Genomic DNA, 18,235 nt, shown 5'->3' with positions numbered 1-18,235 from the left:
CCCAAATCAATTTGGAATGGTCCAGATCCCCCCCAAATCTCGTTGGAATGTTCCAGGATCCCCCCCAAATCCATTTGGAACCACCCAGATCCCCCCCCAAAATTCCCTTTTGGAATGGTCCAACACCCCCCCCCCAAATCCTTTTGGAATCACCCAGACCCCCCCAAATCCCTTTGGTACAGTCCGGATCCCCCCAAAATCCATTTGGAACCGCCCAGACCCCCCCAAAATCCGTTTGGAATGGCCCAGACCCCCCCAAATCCCTTTTTGGTACGGTCCGGACCCCCCAAAATCACTTTGGAATGGTCCAGCCCCCCCAATCACTTTGGTACGGTCCAGACCCCCCCAAATCAATTTGGAATGGTCCAGATCCCCCCCAAATCTCGTTGGAATGTTCCAGGATCCCCCCAAAATCCATTTGGAACCACCCAGGTCCCCCCCAAATCCCTTTTGGTACGGTCCAGACCCCCCAAAATCCATTTGGAATGTTCCAGGATCCCCCCAAAATCTGTTTGGAATGTTCCAGCACCCCCAAAATTCCCTTTTGGAATGGTCCAAACCCCCCCAAGATCCACTTGGAACAGTCCAGGCCCCCCCAAATCCTCTTTGGTAAGGTCCAGACCCCCCCAAATCAATTTGGAATGGTCCACATCCCCCCAAATCCCCTTTTGGTACGGTCCAGACCCCCCAAAATTCCCTTTGGAAATGGTCCAGATCCCCCCAAATCTCGTTGGAATGTTCCAGGATCCCCCCCAAATCCATTTGGAACCACCCAGACCCCCCCCAAAATTCCCTTTTGGAATGGTCCAACACCCCCCCCCCCCCAAATCCTTTTGGAACCACCCAGACCCCCCCAAATCCCTTTGGTACAGTCCGGATCCCCCAAAATCCCTTTTGGAACCGCCCAGACCCCCCCAAAAATCCCTTTGGAATGGCCCAGACCCCCCCAAATCCCTTTTGGTACAGTCCGGACCCCCCAAAATCACTTTGGAATGGTCCAGCCCCCCCCCAATCACTTTGGTACGGTCCAGACCCCCCCAAATCTCGTTGGAATGTTCCAGGATCCCCCCCAAATCCTTTTGGAACCACCCAGACCCCCAAATCCCTTTGGTACAGTCCGGATCCCCCCAAAATCCATTTGGAACCGCCCAGACCCCCCAAAAAATCCCTTTGGAATGGCCCAGACCCCCCTCTTGGGATGACCCAGATCCCCCCCAGACCCCTTGGTCCAATCCCAAACCCCCCCCAGATCCCGCCTGGTACGTTCCAGCCACCCCTCAAATCCGCGTTTATTGGTACGACCCAACCCCCCCCATCTCGCTCTTGGTCCGTTCCGAACCGCCTCAAACCCCCCCAAACCGCGCTGTTTCACCACCCCCCCGGCCCCCACTTGGTACAGTCCTCGCCCCCCTCTCTCCCCCTTCCCTCGACGCCCCCAAAAATCCACAATCCCCCCTAAAAAAATCTCCCTTTTGGTACAATCCTCCCCCCCCTTTACAGCGCCGCGTTGGTTCCTCCCGAACCCAACATGGCGGCACGTCTCTGACGTCACGGCGGGCGCTCCGATTGGTCGGCCGGGCTGACGGGCGGCCAATGGGAACGCGCCTTGTTGGGCGCGCGGCGGCGCAGGGGGCGGGGCCTCGTGAGGGAGAGCGCGAGCGGAGCCGAGGTGAAAAAGGGGGGGGGGGGGAGGGGCCGGGGGGGGATTTTGGGGCTTTTTGGGGCAATTTTGGGGGAATTTGGGGCCATGGGAGGCGATTTCTGAGGGATTTTGGGGCGTTTCGAGGCGTTTCTCGGGGACTTTGCGGCGATTTTTGGAGGGATTTTCAGGGGTCCGATAAGAGTCGAGGGGACCCTGAGGGGATTTTGGGGACCCTGAGGGGGTTTTGGGTTCCCTGAGGGTTTTTTTTGGGTCCCTGAGGGGATTTCGGGGTCCCTGAGGGGATTTTGATGTCCCTGAGGGGATTTTTGGGTTCCCTGAGGGGATTTTGGGGACCCTGAGGGGTTTTTGGGTTCCCTGGGGGGATTTTGGGGTCCCTCATGGGATTTTTGGTTCCCTGAGGGGATTTTGGGGTCCCTGAGTGAATTTTGGGGTCCCTGAGGGGATTTTGGGGTCCCTGAGGGGATTTTGGGGTCCCTGAGGGTTTTTTTGGGTTCCCTGAGGGGATTTTGGTTCCCTGAGGGGATTTTGGGGTCCCTGAGTGAATTTTGGGTTCCCTGAGGGGGTTTTGGGTTCCCTGAGTGTTTTTTTGGGGACCCTGAGGGGATTTTGGGGACCCTGAGGGGATTTCGGGTTCCCTGAGGGTTTTTTTGGGGTCCCTGAGGGGATTTTGGGTTCCTTGAAGGTTTTTTTGGGGTCCCTGAGGGGATTTTGGGTTCCCTGAGGGTTTTTTTGGGGTCCCTGAGGGGATTTTGGGGTCCCTGAGAGAATTTTGGGCTCCCTGAGGGGGTTTTTGGGTTCCCTGAGGGTTTTTTTGGGGTCCCTGAGGGGATTTTGGGGTCCCTGAGGGGATTTTGGGGACCCTGAGGGGATTTTGGGGTCCCTGAGAGGATTTTGGGGGTCCGTGAGGGGATTTTGGGTTCCCTGAGGGGATTTTGGGGTCCCTGAGAGTTTTTTTGGGGTCCCTGAGGCGATTTTGGGGACCCTGAGGGGATTTTGGGTTCCCTGAGGAGATTTTGGGGTCCCTGAGGGTTTTTTGGGGTCCCTGAGGGGATTTTGGGGACCCTGAGGGGTTTTTGGGGACCCTGAGGGTTTTTTGGGTTCCCTGAGTGTTTTTTTGGGGTCCCTGAGGGGATTTTGGGTTCCTTGAAGGTTTTTTTGGGGTCCCTGAGGGGATTTTGGGTTCCTTGAGGGGATTTTGGGGTCCCTGAGGGGATTTTGAGGACCCTGAGGGGGCTTTTGGGTTCCCTGAGGGTTTTTTTGGGGTCCCTGAGGGGATTTTGGGGTCCCTGAGTGAATTTTGGGGACCCTGAGGGGATTTCGGGGTCCCTGAGAGAATTTTGGGCTCCCTGAGGGGGTTTTTGGGTTCCCTGAGGGTTTTTTTGGGGTCCCTGAGGGGATTTTGGGGTCCCTGAGAGGATTTTGGGTTCCCTGAGGGGATTTTGGGAACCCTGTGGGGATTTTGGGGATCCTGAGGGGATTTTGGGGTCCCTGAGTGAATTTTGGGGACCCTCAGGGTTTTTTGGGGTCCCTGAGGGGATTTCGGGTCCCTGAGGGGATTTTGGGGACCCTGAGGGGGTTTTGGGGTCCCTGAGTGGATTTTGGGTACCCTGAGGGGTTTTTGGGGTCCCTGAGAGGTTTTTGGGGTCCCTGAGGGGATTTTGGGGACCCTGAGGGGTTTTTGGGGTCCCTGAGAGGTTTTTGGGGTCCCTGAGGAGATTTTGGGGTCCCTGAGGGGATTTTGGGGACCCTGAGGGGATTTTGGGTTCCCTGAGGGTTTTTTGGGGTCCCTGAGGGGATTTTGGGGGTCCCTGCGGGGATTTTGGGGTGGGGGCGGCCTCCTCGCTACCCCCCCGCTTTCCTCTCTCCTCAATTTCCCTTTTTCCCCCTGTTTTTCCCCATTTCCCCCCATTTTTCCCCCACTATTCTTCATTCCCTCCATTTTCCCCCCCATTTCCCCTATTTTCCCCCCATTTTCCCCCTTTTTTTCCCCAATTCCCCCATTTTTTCCCATTTCCCCCCCATTTCCCCCCATTGTTCCCCATTTTCCCCCATTTTCCCCCCATTATTTTCCCCATTTCCCCCCATTATTTCCCATTTCCCATCCGTTATTTCCCATTTCCCCCCATTTTTCCCCATTTTTCCCCATTTCCCCCCCCCATTTCCCCCCATTTTCTCCTCATTATTTCCCATTTTTCCCCATTTTCCCCATTTCCCCCATTTTCCCCATTTCCCCCCATTATTTCTCCCCATTATCCCCCACTATTCCCCATTTTCCCCCATTTCCCCCATTTTTTCCCATTTCCCCCCATTATTTCCCATTTCCCATCCATTATTTCCCATTTCCCCCCCATTTCCCCTCATTTTCTCCTCATTATTTCCCATTTTTCCCCATTTTCCCCATTTCCCCCATTTTTCCCATTTCCCCCCATTATTTCTCCCCATTTCCCCCCATTATTTCCCATTTTCCCCCATTTCCCCCCATTATTTCCCATTTCCCCAATTATTTCTCATTTCCCCCATTATTTCTCATTTCCCCCCATTTTCCCCTATTTTTCCCCCTTTCCCCCCATTTTTCCCCATTATTTCCCATTTCCCCCCCATTTTCCCCATTTCCCCCCCCATTTTCCCCCTTTTTTCCTGATATTTCCCATTTTCCCCCATTTTTTCCTTTCCCCCCATTATTCCCCATTTTTTCCCCATTTTTCCCCATTTTCCCCCATTTCCCCCCATTTTTCCCAATTTTTCCCCATTTTCCCCATTTTCCCCCTTTTTTTCCCCATTTTCCCCAATTCTCCCTATTTCCCCCCATTTTTCCCCCTTTCCCCCATTTCCCCCCCAATTTCCCCCTTTTTTTCCCCATTTTTCCCCATTTCCACCCATTTCCCCTCCATTTTTTCCCATTTCCCCCCATTTCCCCCCCTTTTTTTCCCCCATTTTTCCCCATTTCTACCCCATTTCTCCCCCATTTTCCCCATTTTTCCCCATTTTCCCCATTTTTCCCCATTTTCCCCCCACTTCCTCCCCATTTTCCCCCATTATTCCCCATTTTTTCCACAATTCCCCCATTTTCCCCTATTTTTCCCCCATTTTTCCCCATTTCCCCCCATTATTCCCCATTTTCCCCCATTTTCCCCCATTTCCCCCATCCCCCCCCCATTTCCCCCATTATGCCCCATTTTTCCCCATTTCCCCCCTCATTTTTCCCCATTTCTCCCCATTTTCCCCATTATTCCCCATTTTCCCCCATTCCCCCCCCATTTTTCCCCATTTTTTCCCCCCATTTTCCCCCCATTTTTCCCCATTTTTTCCCCATTTCCCCCCATTTTTCCCATTATTTCCCATTTCCCCCCATTTTCCCCCATTTCCCCCATCCCCCCCCATTTTCCCCCCATTATTCCCCTTTTCCCCCTCATTTTTCCCCATTTTCCCCCCCTTTTTTCCCCCATTTTCCCCCCATTTTTCCCCATTTCCCCCCATTTCCCCCTTTTTTTCTCCATTTCTCCGCCATTTTCCCCCATTTCCCTCCATTTTTTCCCCATTTCCCCCCCATTTTCCCCCATTTCCCTCCATTTTTCCCATTTCCCCCCATTTTCCTCATTTTCCCCCCGATTTCCCCCCATTTTCCCCATTATTTCCCATTTCCCCCCTTTTGTCCCCATGTTTCCCCCTTTTCCCCCCATTTTTCCCCATTTTTCCCCATTTTCCCCCATTTCCCCCCATTTCCCCCCCATTTCCCCCCCCATTTCCCCCCATTTTTCCACATTTTTCTCCATTTCCCCCCATTTTCCCCCCCATTTTTCCCATTTTTCCCCCATTTCCCCCCCATTATTCCCCATTTTTCCCCACTTTTCCCCATTTCCCCCCCCATTTTCCCCCATTTTTCCCCAATTTCCCCCCCCAGATGTCCTCCCCGGAGGAGACGCTGCTGCTGCTGGAGCACCGCTACGTCTGCTCCGAGTGCTCCCACCTCTCCTCCTCCCTGGAGGAGGCCCTGCTGCACCACCAGCACCACCTGCAGCCCCGCCCCGACCACGCCCAGCCCCGCCCCGACCACGCCCAGCCCCACCTGGAGCTGCTGGAGCCCCCCAGCCAATTCCAGTGCCTGGAGTGCGGCGCCCTGCTGGTGACGCCGGGACAGCTCCTCGAGCACCAGGAGCTCCACCTCAAGCTCCTGGCCGCTCCCGACACCGCCGCCGCGCCGGCGCCGCCGAAACCCGCCCCGCACAACGCCGGCATCCACTTCGAGTGCCCCGAGTGCCGCGCGCTCTTCCAGAGCCAGGACGCGTGGCTGGCGCACCGCCAGGGCCACCGCGGCGCCGCCGGCTCGCCGCAGGGCACGGCGCGCGTGGACGTGGAGCACTCCTACCGCAAGCACGGCGAGGGCGGCGCCGCCGAGGAGACGCCGGCGGCGGCGCCGGGCGACGCGGTGCAGCTGCTGCTCTACGAGTGCGGCGAGTGCCTGCAGCTCTTCCAGAGCCCCAAGGATTTCCTGGAGCACCAGGTGAGCCACCTGGCGCCGGGGCGGCCGGCCGCCGCGCCGCCGGCGCCGCCGGCGCCGCCGCCGGAGCCGCGCTGCCAGCACTGCCGCGAGCTGCTGCCGTCGGCGCGGCTGCTGCGCGCCCACCTGCGCTGCCACGCCCTGGGCGCCTTCCAGTGCCCGCTGTGCCCGCGGGTGCTGCCGGACCCCGGCGAGCTGCGGCGGCACCGCGCCGGCCACGCCCGAGACTCGCTCTACCTGTGCCTGGACTGCGGGCTGGCGCTGGACACCGAGGCGGCGCTGCTGGCGCACCGCCGCGGCCACGGCGCCGAGCCGCTGCACCGCTGCGCCTGCGGCAAGGCCTTCGCCAGCATGACCAAGTTCCTCTACCACCGCCGCTCCCACGCCGCGCCGGGCCCGGCGCCGCCGGCGCCGCCGCCGCCGGAGGCCGTCGCGGAGCCGCCGGAGCCGAGCCTGGCGTGCGGGACGTGCCCCAAGTCGTTCCCCAGCGCGGCGGCGCTGTCGCGGCACCAGCGCTTCGTTCACCGCCTGGAGCGGCGGCACCGCTGCGGCGCCTGCGGCAAGAGCTTCAAGAAGTCGTCGCACCTGCGCAACCACGCCCGCACGCACACCGGCGAGCGGCCCTTCCCGTGCCGGCAGTGCGGCAAGCGCTTCGGCTCGCGCGCCAACCTGCTGCGGCACCAGCTGACGCACACGGGCGAGCGGCCCCACGAGTGCCCCGAGTGCCACAAGCGCTTCGCCCAGAACTCCACGCTGCGCCAGCACCTGCAGGTGCACCTGCGGCGCTTCCCGCACCGCTGCGCCGAGTGCGGGCTGCGCTTCCACCGCCCGCACCGGCTGCGGCTGCACCGCGCCCACCACGCCGGCGAGTACCCCTACAAGTGCCCGCAGTGCGGCCGCAGCTTCCTGCTGCGCCGGCTGCTGGACGTTCACCTGCTGGGCCACGCCGGGCGCGAGCCGCAGCGCTGCCGCGGCTGCGGGGCGGCGTTCGCCGGCGCGGCGGCGCTGCGGGAGCACCGCTGCGGCAACGCCGGCTGGCGCTTCGAGTGCGGCGTCTGCGGCAAGAAGTGCGGCACGGCCGCGCGGCTGCGGGCGCACGAGAGGGCGCACGGGCAGCGGGCGGGCGGCGAGGCGGCGGCGGCGGCGGCGCCGGTGCCGGCGGCGCCGGAGGCGGAGGCGAGGCCGGCGGCGCGGCGCGGCGGCGCCGGCGGGAAGAACCTGGAGTGCGGCGAATGCAAGAAGCTGTTCAGCACCGAGACGTCGCTGCAGGTGCGGCTTGGGGAGGCGGGGACGGGGCTTTAATGCGGATTTAATGTGGATTAATTGTCGATTTAATACGGGTTTAATACGGATTTAATTATCAATTTAATATGGATTTAATATGGATTTAATTATCAATTTAATATGGATTTAATATGGATTTAATATGGATTTAATATGGATTTAATACGGATTTAATATGGATTTATTATGGGTCTAATATGGGCTTAATACGGATTTGTTACGGATTTAATACGGATTTAATACGGATTTAATACGGATATAATACAGATTTAATACGGATTTAATACAGATTTAATACAGATTTAATATGGATTTAATATGGATTTAATACAGATTTAATATGGATTTAATACGGATTTAATACAGATTTAATATGGATTTAATATGGATTTAATATGGATTTAATACAGATTTAATATGGATTTAATACGGATTTAATACGGATTTAATATGGATTTAATACGGATATAATACGGATTTAATATGGATTTAATACGGATATAATACGGATTTAATACAGATTTAATACAGATTTAATATGGATTTAATATGGATTTAATACAGATTTAATATGGATTTAATACGGATTTAATACGGATTTAATATGGATTTAATACGGATATAATACGGATTTAATATGGATTTAATACGGATATAATACGGATTTAATACAGATTTAATACAGATTTAATACGGATTTAATATGGATTTAATACAGATTTAATATGGATTTAATACGGATTTAATATGGATTTAATACGGATATAATACGGATTTAATATGGATTTAATACGGATATAATACAGATTTAATATGGATTTAATATGGATTTATTATGGGTCTAATATGGGCTTAATACAGATTTATTACGGATTTAATACGGATTTAATATGGATTTAATACAGATTTAATACAGATTTAATACAGATTTAATATGGATTAATTATTGATTTAATATGGATTTAATACGGATTTAATATGGATTTAATACGGATTTAATACAGATTTAATATCGATTTAATATGGATTTATTATGGGTCTAATATGGGCTTAATACAGATTTATTACAGATTTAATATGGATTTAATACAGATTTAATATGGATTTAGTACGGATTTAATATGGATTAATCGTGTATTTAATATGGATTTAATACGGATTTAATCCAGATTTAATATGGATTTAATACAGATTTAATATTGGTCTAATATGTATTTAATAGGGATTTAGTACGGATTTAATATGGATTTAATTGGATTTAATACAGATTTAATACGGATTTAATAAGGATTTAATACGGATTTAATATGGATTTAATATCGGTCTAATATGGGTTTAATACGGATTTAATACAGATTTAATACAGATTTAATATGGATTTAATATGGATTTAATATGGATTTAAAATTGATTTAATATTGATTTAATATGGATTTAATACAGATTTAATATGGATTTAATATGGATTTAAAATTGATTTAATATTGATTTAATATGGATTTAATATCGGTCTAATGTCAATTAATATCCATTTAATATCGGTCTAATATCAATTTGATATGGATTTAATATTGGTCTAATATAAATTTAACACGGATTTAATACAAATTTAATTCTGTTTTAATATGGATTTAATACGGATTTAATATGGATTAATTATCGATTTAATATGGATTAATTATCGATTTAATATGGATTTAATATGGATTTAATACGGATTTAATATCGATTTAATATCGATTTAATATGGATTTAATATGGATTTAATACGGATTTAATATGGATTTCATATCGATTTAATATGGATTTAATATTGGTCTAATGTCGATCTAATATCCATTTAATATCGGTCTAATATCAATTTAATACGGGTTTGATATCGGTCTAATATCAATTTAACACGGATTTAATATCAGTTTAATATGGATTTAATACAGATTTAATATCAGTCTAATTTGCATGCACCGGTGCATCGGCGCCGGCGAGCGCCGCCGCGACCCGGCTGCTTTTAATTACGACCAAACCCTAATTATCTACTTTTGCTGACTCAGCAACACCTAATTTGACTCATTTACCTAATTTAGCATCCTAATTTACTAAAATTCCTAATTTTTCCTAATTAACCTCTCACATCCGCGCCGGCGAGCGACGCCGAGATCCGGTTATTGATAATTATGAAAAAAATCCTAATTATCTACTTTTGCTGACTCAGCAACACCTAATTTGACTAATTTATCTAATTTATCATCCTAATTTTTCCTAAAATTCCTAATTTTTCCTAATTAACCTCTCACATCCGCGCCGGCGAGCGCCGCCGAGATCTGGCAACTGATAATTATGAAAAAAATCCTAATTATCTACTTTTGCTGACTCAGCAACACCTAATTTGACTAATTTATCTAATTTATCATCCTAATTTTTCCTAAAATTTGTAATTTTTCCTAATTAACCTCTCGCATCCGCGCCTGCGAGCGACGCCGAGACCCGGCTACTTTTAATTATGACCAAACCCTAATTATCGATTTTTGCTGACTCAGCAACACCTAATTTGACTAATTTACCTAATTTATCATCCTAATTTACTAAAATTCCTAATTTTCCCTAATTAACCTCTCGCATCCGTGCCGCCGAGTGCCGGCGAGATCCGGTTACTTTTAATTATGACCAAATCCTAATTATCGACTTTTGCTGACTCAGCAACACTTAATTTGACTAATTTACCTAATTTATCACATTAATTTTTCCTAAAATTTTGTATTTTTTCCTAATTAACCTCTCGCATCCGCGCCGGCGAGCGCCGCCAAGATCCGGTTACTGTTAATTATGAAAAAATCCTAATTATCGATTTTTGCTGACTCAGCAACACTTAATTTTACTAATTTACCTAATTTATAATCCTGATTTTTCCTAAAATTTGTAATTTTCCCTAATTAACCTCTCGCATCCGCGCCGGCGAGCGACGCCGAGACCCGGCTGCTTTTAATTATGACCAAACCCTAATTATCGATTTTTGGTGACTCAGCAACACCTAATTTGACTAGTTTACCTAATTTATCATCCTAATTTACTAAAATTCCTAATTTTTCCTAATTAACCTCTCGCATCCGCGCCGCCGAGTGCCGGCGAGATCCGGTTACTGTTAATTATGAAAAAAATCCTAATTATCGATTTTTGCTGACTCAGCAACACCTAATTTGACTAATTTATCTCATTTATCATCCTAATTTTTCCTAAAATTCCAAATTTTTCTGACTTAATTTGCAGCGGCGCATCCGCGCCGGCGAGCGTCACCGAGACCCGGTTACTTCTAATTATGACCAAACCCTAATTATTGACTTTTGCTGACTCAGCAACACCTAATTTAACCAAAACCTTAATTTTTAAATAGTTTTTAATTGTCCCCAAATTTACCGCCGCAGGTGCAGCGGCGCATCCACACGGGCGAGCGACGCCGAGACCCGGCTGCTTTTAATTATGACCAAACCCTAATTATCGATTTTTGCTGACTCAGCAACACCTAATTTGACTCATTTACCTAATTTATCATCCTAATTTACTAAAATTCCTAATTTTTCCTAATTAATCTCTCGCATCCGCGCCGGCGAGCGCCACCGAGATCCAGTTGCTGATAATTATGAAAAAAATCCGAATTATCGATTTTTGCTGACTCAGCAACACCTAATTTGACTAATTTATTTAATTTAGCATCCTAATTTATTAAAATTCCTAATTTTTCCTAATTAACCTCTCACATCCGCGCTGGCGAGCACCGCTGAGATCCGGTTACTTTTAATTATGACCAAACCCTAATTATCGATTTTTGCTGACTCAGCAACACCTAATTTGACTAATTTACCTAATTTAGCATCCTAATTTACTAAAATTCCTAATTTTTCCTAATTAACCTCTCGCATCCGCGCCGCCGAGTGCCGAGTTAATTATGAAAAAAATCCTAAATATAGATTTTTGCTGACTCAGCAACACCTAATTTGACTAATTTATCTCATTTATCATCCTAATTTTTCCTAAAATTCCAAATTTTTCTGACTTAATTTGCAGCGGCGCATCCGCGCCGGCGAGCGTCACCGAGACCCGGTTACTTCTAATTATGACCAAACCCTAATTATCGACTTTTGCTGACTCAGCAACACCTAATTTGACTAATTTATCTAATTTAGCATCCTAATTTTTCCTAAAATTTGTAATTTTTCCTAATTAACCTCTCACATCTGCACCGGCGAGCGCCGCCAAGATCCGGTTACTGTTAATTATGAAAAAATCCTAATTATAGATTTTTGCTGACTCAGCAACACTTAATTTTACTAATTTACCTAATTTATAATCCTAATTTTTCCTAAAGTTTGTAATTTTTCCTAATTAACCTCTCGCATCCGCGCCGGCGAGCGCCGCCGAGACCCGGCTACTTTTAATTATGACCAAACCCTAATTATCGATTTTTGCTGACTCAGCAACACCTAATTTAACCAAAATCCTCATGTTTAAATAGTTTTTAATTGTCCCCAAAAATTCCCGCCCCAGGTGCACCGGCGCATCCACACGGGCGAGCGACGCCGAGATCCATCTACTTTTAATTATGACCAAACCCTAATTATCGATTTTTGCTGACTCAGCAACACCTAATTTAACCAAAACCTTAATTTTTAAATAGTTTTTAATTGTCCCCAAATTTACCGCCCCAGGTGCAGCGGCGCATCCACACGGGCGAGCGACGCCGAGACCCGGCTGCTTTTAATTATGACCAAACCCTAATTATCGATTTTTGCTGACTCAGCAACACCTAATTTGACTAATTTACCTCATTTATCATCCTAATTTACTAAAATTCCTAATTTTTCCTAATTAACCTCTCGCATCCGCGCCGGCGAGCGCCACCGAGATCCGGTTACTGTTAATTATGAAAAAATCCTAATTATCGATTTTTGCTGACTCAGCAACACTTAATTTTACTAATTTACCTAATTTATCATCCTAATTTTTCCTAAAATTTGTAATTTTCCCTAATTAACCTCTCGCATCCGCGCCGGCGAGCGACGCCGAGACCCGGCTGCTTTTAATTATGACCAAACCCTAATTATCGATTTTTGGTGACTCAGCAACACCTAATTTGACTAGTTTACCTAATTTATCATCCTAATTTACTAAAATTCCTAATTTTTCCTAATTAACCTCTCGCATCCGCGCCGCCGAGTGCCGGCGAGATCCGGTTACTGTTAATTATGAAAAAAATCCTAATTATCGATTTTTGCTGACTCAGCAACACCTAATTTGACTAATTTATCTCATTTATCATCCTATTTTTTCCTAAAATTCCAAATTTTTCTGACTTAATTTGCAGCGGCGCATCCGTGCCGGCGAGCGTCACCGAGACCCGGTTACTTCTAATTATGACCAAACCCTAATTATCGATTTTTGCTGACTCAGCAACACCTAATTTAACCAAAACCTTAATTTTTAAATAGTTTTTAATTGTCCCCAAATTTACCGCCGCAGGTGCACCGGCGCATCCACACGGGCGAGCGACGCCGAGACCCGGCTGCTTTTAATTATGACCAAACCCTAATTATCGATTTTTGCTGACTCAGCAACACCTAATTTGACTAATTTACCTAATTTATCATCCTAATTTACTAAAATTCCTAATTTTTCCTAATTAATCTCTCGCATCCGCGCCGGCGAGCGCCACCGAGATCCAGTTGCTGATAATTATGAAAAAAATCCTAATTATCGATTTTTGCTGACTCAGCAACACCTAATTTGACTAATTTATTTAATTTAGCATCCTAATTTATTAAAATTCCTAATTTTCCCTAATTAACCTCTCGCATCCGCGCCGGCGAGCGACGCCGAGACCCGGCTGCTTTTAATTATGACCAAACCCTAATTATCGATTTTTGGTGACTCAGCAACACCTAATTTGACTAGTTTACCTAATTTAGCATCCTAATTTACTAAAATTCCTAATTTTTCCTAATTAACCTCTCGCATCCGCGCCGCCGAGTGCCGGCGAGATCCGGTTACTGTTAATTATGAAAAAAATCCTAATTATCGATTTTTGCTGACTCAGCAACACCTAATTTGACTAATTTATTTAATTTAGCATCCTAATTTATTAAAATTCCTAATTTTCCCTAATTAACCTCTCGCATCCGCGCCGGCGAGCGACGCCGAGACCCGGCTGCTTTTAATTATGACCAAACCCTAATTATCGATTTTTGGTGACTCAGCAACACCTAATTTGACTAGTTTACCTAATTTAGCATCCTAATTTACTAAAATTCCTAATTTTTCCTAATTAACCTCTCGCATCCGCGCCGCCGAGTGCCGGCGAGATCCGGTTACTGTTAATTATGAAAAAAATCCTAATTATCGATTTTTGCTGACTCAGCAACACCTAATTTGACTAATTTATTTAATTTAGCATCCTAATTTATTAAAATTCCTAATTTTCCCTAATTAACCTCTCGCATCCGCGCCGGCGAGCGACGCCGAGACCCGGCTGCTTTTAATTATGACCAAACCCTAATTATCGATTTTTGGTGACTCAGCAACACCTAATTTGACTAGTTTACCTAATTTAGCATCCTAATTTACTAAAATTCCTAATTTTTCCTAATTAACCTCTCGCATCCGCGCCGCCGAGTGCCGGCGAGATCCGGTTACTGTTAATTATGAAAAAAATCCTAATTATAGATTTTTGCTGACTCAGCAACACCTAATTTGACTAATTTATCTAATTTATCACGTTAATTTTTCCTAAATTTCCGAATTTTTCTGACTTAATATCTCATTTGCAGCGGCGCATCCTCGCCGGCGAGTGTCACCGAGACCCGGCTACTTTTAATTATGACCAAACCCTAATTATCGATTTTTGCTGACTCAGCAACACCTAATTTAACCAAAACCTTAATTTTTAAATACTTTTTAATTGTCCCCAAATTTACCGCCCCAGGTGCAGCGGCGCATCCACACGGGCGAGCGACGCCGAGACCCGGCTGCTTTTAATTATGACCAAACCCTAATTATCGATTTTTGGTGACTCAGCAACACCTAATTTGACTAATTTACCTAATTTAGCATCCTAATTTACTAAAATTCCTAATTTTTCCTAATTAATCTCTCGCATCCGCGCCGGCGAGCGCCACCGAGATCCAGTTGCTGATAATTATGAAAAAAATCCGAATTATCGATTTTTGCTGACTCAGCAACACCTAATTTGACTAATTTACCTAATTTATCACGTTAATTTTTCCTAAAATTTGTAATTTTTCCTAATTAACCTCTCGCATCCGCACCGGCGAGCGCCGCCGAGACCCGGCTACTTTTAATTATGACCAAACCCTAATTATCGATTTTTGCTGACTCAGCAACACCTAATTTAACCAAAACCTTAATTTTTAAATAGTTTTTAATTGTCCCCAAATTTACCGCCGCAGGTGCACCGGCGCATCCACACGGGCGAGCGACGCCGAGATCCATCTACTTTTAATTATGACCAAACCCTAATTATCGATTTTTGCTGACTCAGCAACACCTAATTTAACCAAAACCTTAATTTTTAAATAGTTTTTAATTGTCCGCAGGTGCACCGGCGCATCCACACGGGCGAGCGCCCCTACCCGTGCCCCGAGTGCGGCAAGGCCTTCCGGCAGTCCACGCACCTCAAGGACCACCGGCGGCTGCACACGGGCGAGCGGCCCTTCCGCTGCCAGGAGTGCGGCAAGAGCTTCGCCATCGCCGTGCGCCTGGCCGAGCACCGGCGCATCCACACCGGCGAGCGGCCCTACGGCTGCCAGCTCTGCGGCAAGGCCTACCGCTCCTTCTCCAACCTCTGGAAGCACCGCAAGCTCCACCGCGACGGCGCCGGCGGCGCGGCGGCGGCGGCTTCGGGGAGCAGCGGGGTGGGGACGGGGTCTTCGGTCCATGGGGAGAACGTTGGGTTGGGATCGGGGTCTTCAGTCCATGGGGAGAACCTCGGGGTGGGATCGGGGTCTTCCAGTGAGGTTCTGGTGGTGGGATCGGGGTCTTCAGTCCATGGGGAGAACGTTGGGTTGGGATCGGGATCCTCCATCCATGGAGCTCCCAATGAGGTTCTGGTGGTGGGGTCGGGGTCTTCGGTCCATGGGGAGAACGTTGGGTTGGGGTTGGGGTCTTCAGTCCATGGGGAGAACGTTGGGTTGGGGTTGGGGTCTTCAGTCCATGGGGAGAACGTTGGGTTGGGATCGGGGTCTTCTGGGGAGGTTCTGGTGGTGGGATCGGGGTCTTCAGTCCATGGGGGGAACGTTGGGTTGGGATCTGGAGCTCCCAATGAGGTTCTGGTGGTGGGGTCGGGGTCTTCGGTCCATGGGGAGAACGTTGGGTTGGGGTCGGGATCCTCCATCCATGGAGCTCCCAATGAGGTTCTGGTGGTGGGGTCGGGGTCTTCGGTCCATGGGGAGAACGTTGGGTTGGGATCGGGGTCTTCCAGTGAAGTTCTGGTGGTGGGATCGGGGTCTTTGGAGGGCCTTGGGGTGGGATCAGGGTCTTCAGTCCATGGGGAGAACGTTGGGTTGGGATCGGGGTCTTCTGGGGAGGTTCTGGTGGTGGGATCGGGGTCTTCAGAGGGTCTTGGGGTGGGGTTGGGGTCTTCAGTCCATGGGGAGAACGTTGGGTTGGGATCGGGGTCTTCAGTCCATGGGGAGAACCTCGGGGTGGGATCGGGGTCTTCCAGTGAGGTTCTGGTGGTGGGGTCGGGGTCTTCAGTCCATGGGGAGAACGTTGGGTTGGGGTCGGGATCCTCCATCCATGGAGCTCCCAGTGAGGTTCTGGTGGTGGGATCGGGGTCTTTGGAGGGCCTCGAGGTGGGATCGGGGTCTTCAGTCCATGGGTTGGGATCGGGGTCTTCTGGGGAAGTTCTGGTGGTGGGATCGGGGTCTTTGGAGGGCCTTGGGGTGGGAACAGGGTCTTCAGTCCATGGGGAGAACGTTGGGGTGGGATCTGGAGCTCCCAGTGAGGTTCTGGTGGTGGGGCCGGGGTCTTCCAGTGAAGTTCTGGTGATGGGATCGGGGTCTTCAATCCATGGGGAGAACCTCGGGGTGGGATCGGGGTCTTCCAGTGAGGTTCTGGTGGTGGGGACGGGGTCTTCAGAGACCCTTGGGGTAGGGTCGGGGTCTTCTGGGGAAGTTCTGGTGGTGGGGACAGGGTCTTTGGAGGGCCTTGGGGTGGGGTCGGGGTCTTCAGTCCATGGGGAGAACCTTCAGGTGGGATCTGGATCCTCCATCCATGGAGCTCCCAGTGAGGTTCTGGTGGTGGGATCGGGGTCCTCGGAGAGCCTTGGGGTGGGGTCGGGGTCTTCAGTCCATGGGGAGAACCTTCAGGTGGGATCTGGATCCTCCATCCCTGGGATGGGATCTGGAGCTCCCGGGGAGGTTCTGGTGGTGGGGACGGGGTCTTCAGTCCATGGGGAGAACCTTGAGGTAGGATTGGGATCCTCCATCCATGGGGAGAACGTTGGGGTGGGATCTGGAGCTCCTGGGGAGGTTCTGGTGGTGGGATCGGGGTCTTCAGTCCGTGGGGTGGGATCTGGAGCTCCCAGTGAGGTTCTGGTGGTGGGGTCGGGGTCTTCAGAGAACCTCAAGGTGGAATTGGGGTCTTCAGCCCATGGGGAGACCCTTGGGGTGGGGTCGGGATCTTTGGGGTGTGGGGAGAGCCTCGAGGTAGGGTCGGGATCCTCCATCCATGGGGTGGGATCAGGATCTTCTGGGGAGGTTCTGGTGGTGGGGACGGCGGCTTCGAAGAGCCTCGGGGTGGGCTCGGGATCCTCCATCCATGGGGAGAACCTCAGGGTGGGATCAGAAGCTCCCGGGGAGGTTCTGGTGGTGGGATCGGGGTCTTCAGTCCATGGGGAGAACCTCGGGGTGGGATCAGGATCCTCCATCCATGGGGTGGGATCAGAAGCTCCCAGTGAGGTTCTGGTGGTGGGATCAGGGTCTTCAGTCCATGGGATGGACTCGGGGTCCTCTGGGGAAGTTCTGGTGGTGGGGACGGGGTCTTCAGTCCATGGGGTGGGATCGGGGTCTTCAGTCCATGGGGAGAACCTCGGGGTGGGATCGGGAACCTCCATCCATGGGATGGGCTCGGGGTCTTCTGGGGAGGTTCTGGTGGTGGGGACGGGGTCTTCGGAGGGCCTCGAGGTGGGCTCGGGGTCTTCAGTCCATGGGGAGGACGTTGAGATGGGATCTGGAGCTCCCAGTGAGGTTCTGGTGGTGGGGACGGGGTCTTCAGTCCATGGGGAGAACGTTGGGTTGGGATCGGGATCCTCCATCCATGGAGCTCCCAGTGAGGTTCTGGTGGTGGGGTCGGGGTCTTCGGAGGGCCTCGAGGTGGGATTGGGGTCTTCAGTCCATGGGGTGGGATCGGGGTCTTCTGGGGAGGTTCCGGTGGTTGGGTCGGGGTCTTCAATCCATGGGGAGAACCTCGGGGTGGGCGCGGGGTCTTCAGACCATGGGGAGAACCTCGGGGTGGGCTCGGGGTCTTCCGGGGAGGTTCTGGTGGTGGGCTCGGGGTCTTCAGAGACCCTCGGGGTGGGCTCGGGGTGTTTGGGGTCTTCGGAGACCCTCGGGGTGGGCTCGGGGTCTCCAGACCGCGGGGACCCCTGGTTGGGGTCCCGGAGCCCCCCAAGGACGCCCCGGTGCTGGGATCGGGGTCTCCATCCCGTGGAGAGACCCCGGCCGGGATTTCGGACCCCCAGACCTCGGGAGAGACCCCCGGGATGGGCCCGGACCCCCCCAGGG

At 50.1% G+C, this 18,235-nt stretch overlaps 1 protein-coding gene across 1 annotated transcript; it reads left to right on the top strand.

Moving 5' to 3' along the window:
* Window positions 1-1,560: 1,560 nt before the first annotated feature.
* Window positions 1,561-18,229, top strand: ZNF574 (zinc finger protein 574; the record flags this gene model as incomplete). The annotated part of the gene is made up of 6 exons (XM_053933328.1): window positions 1,561-1,669; window positions 5,565-7,430; window positions 15,047-16,264; window positions 16,385-16,456; window positions 16,655-17,842; window positions 17,954-18,229. Coding segments are annotated over exons 2-6 (4,620 nt in total), but the record flags the coding sequence as incomplete, so codon positions are not given.
* Between the last annotated feature and the right edge of the window lie 6 nt (window positions 18,230-18,235).

Source organism: Vidua chalybeata (assembly GCF_026979565.1).
Source record: "Vidua chalybeata isolate OUT-0048 chromosome 39 unlocalized genomic scaffold, bVidCha1 merged haplotype SUPER_39_unloc_6, whole genome shotgun sequence".
Taxonomy (NCBI): domain Eukaryota; kingdom Metazoa; phylum Chordata; class Aves; order Passeriformes; family Viduidae; genus Vidua; species Vidua chalybeata.
This window is presented reverse-complemented; position numbering and strand designations above follow the sequence as displayed.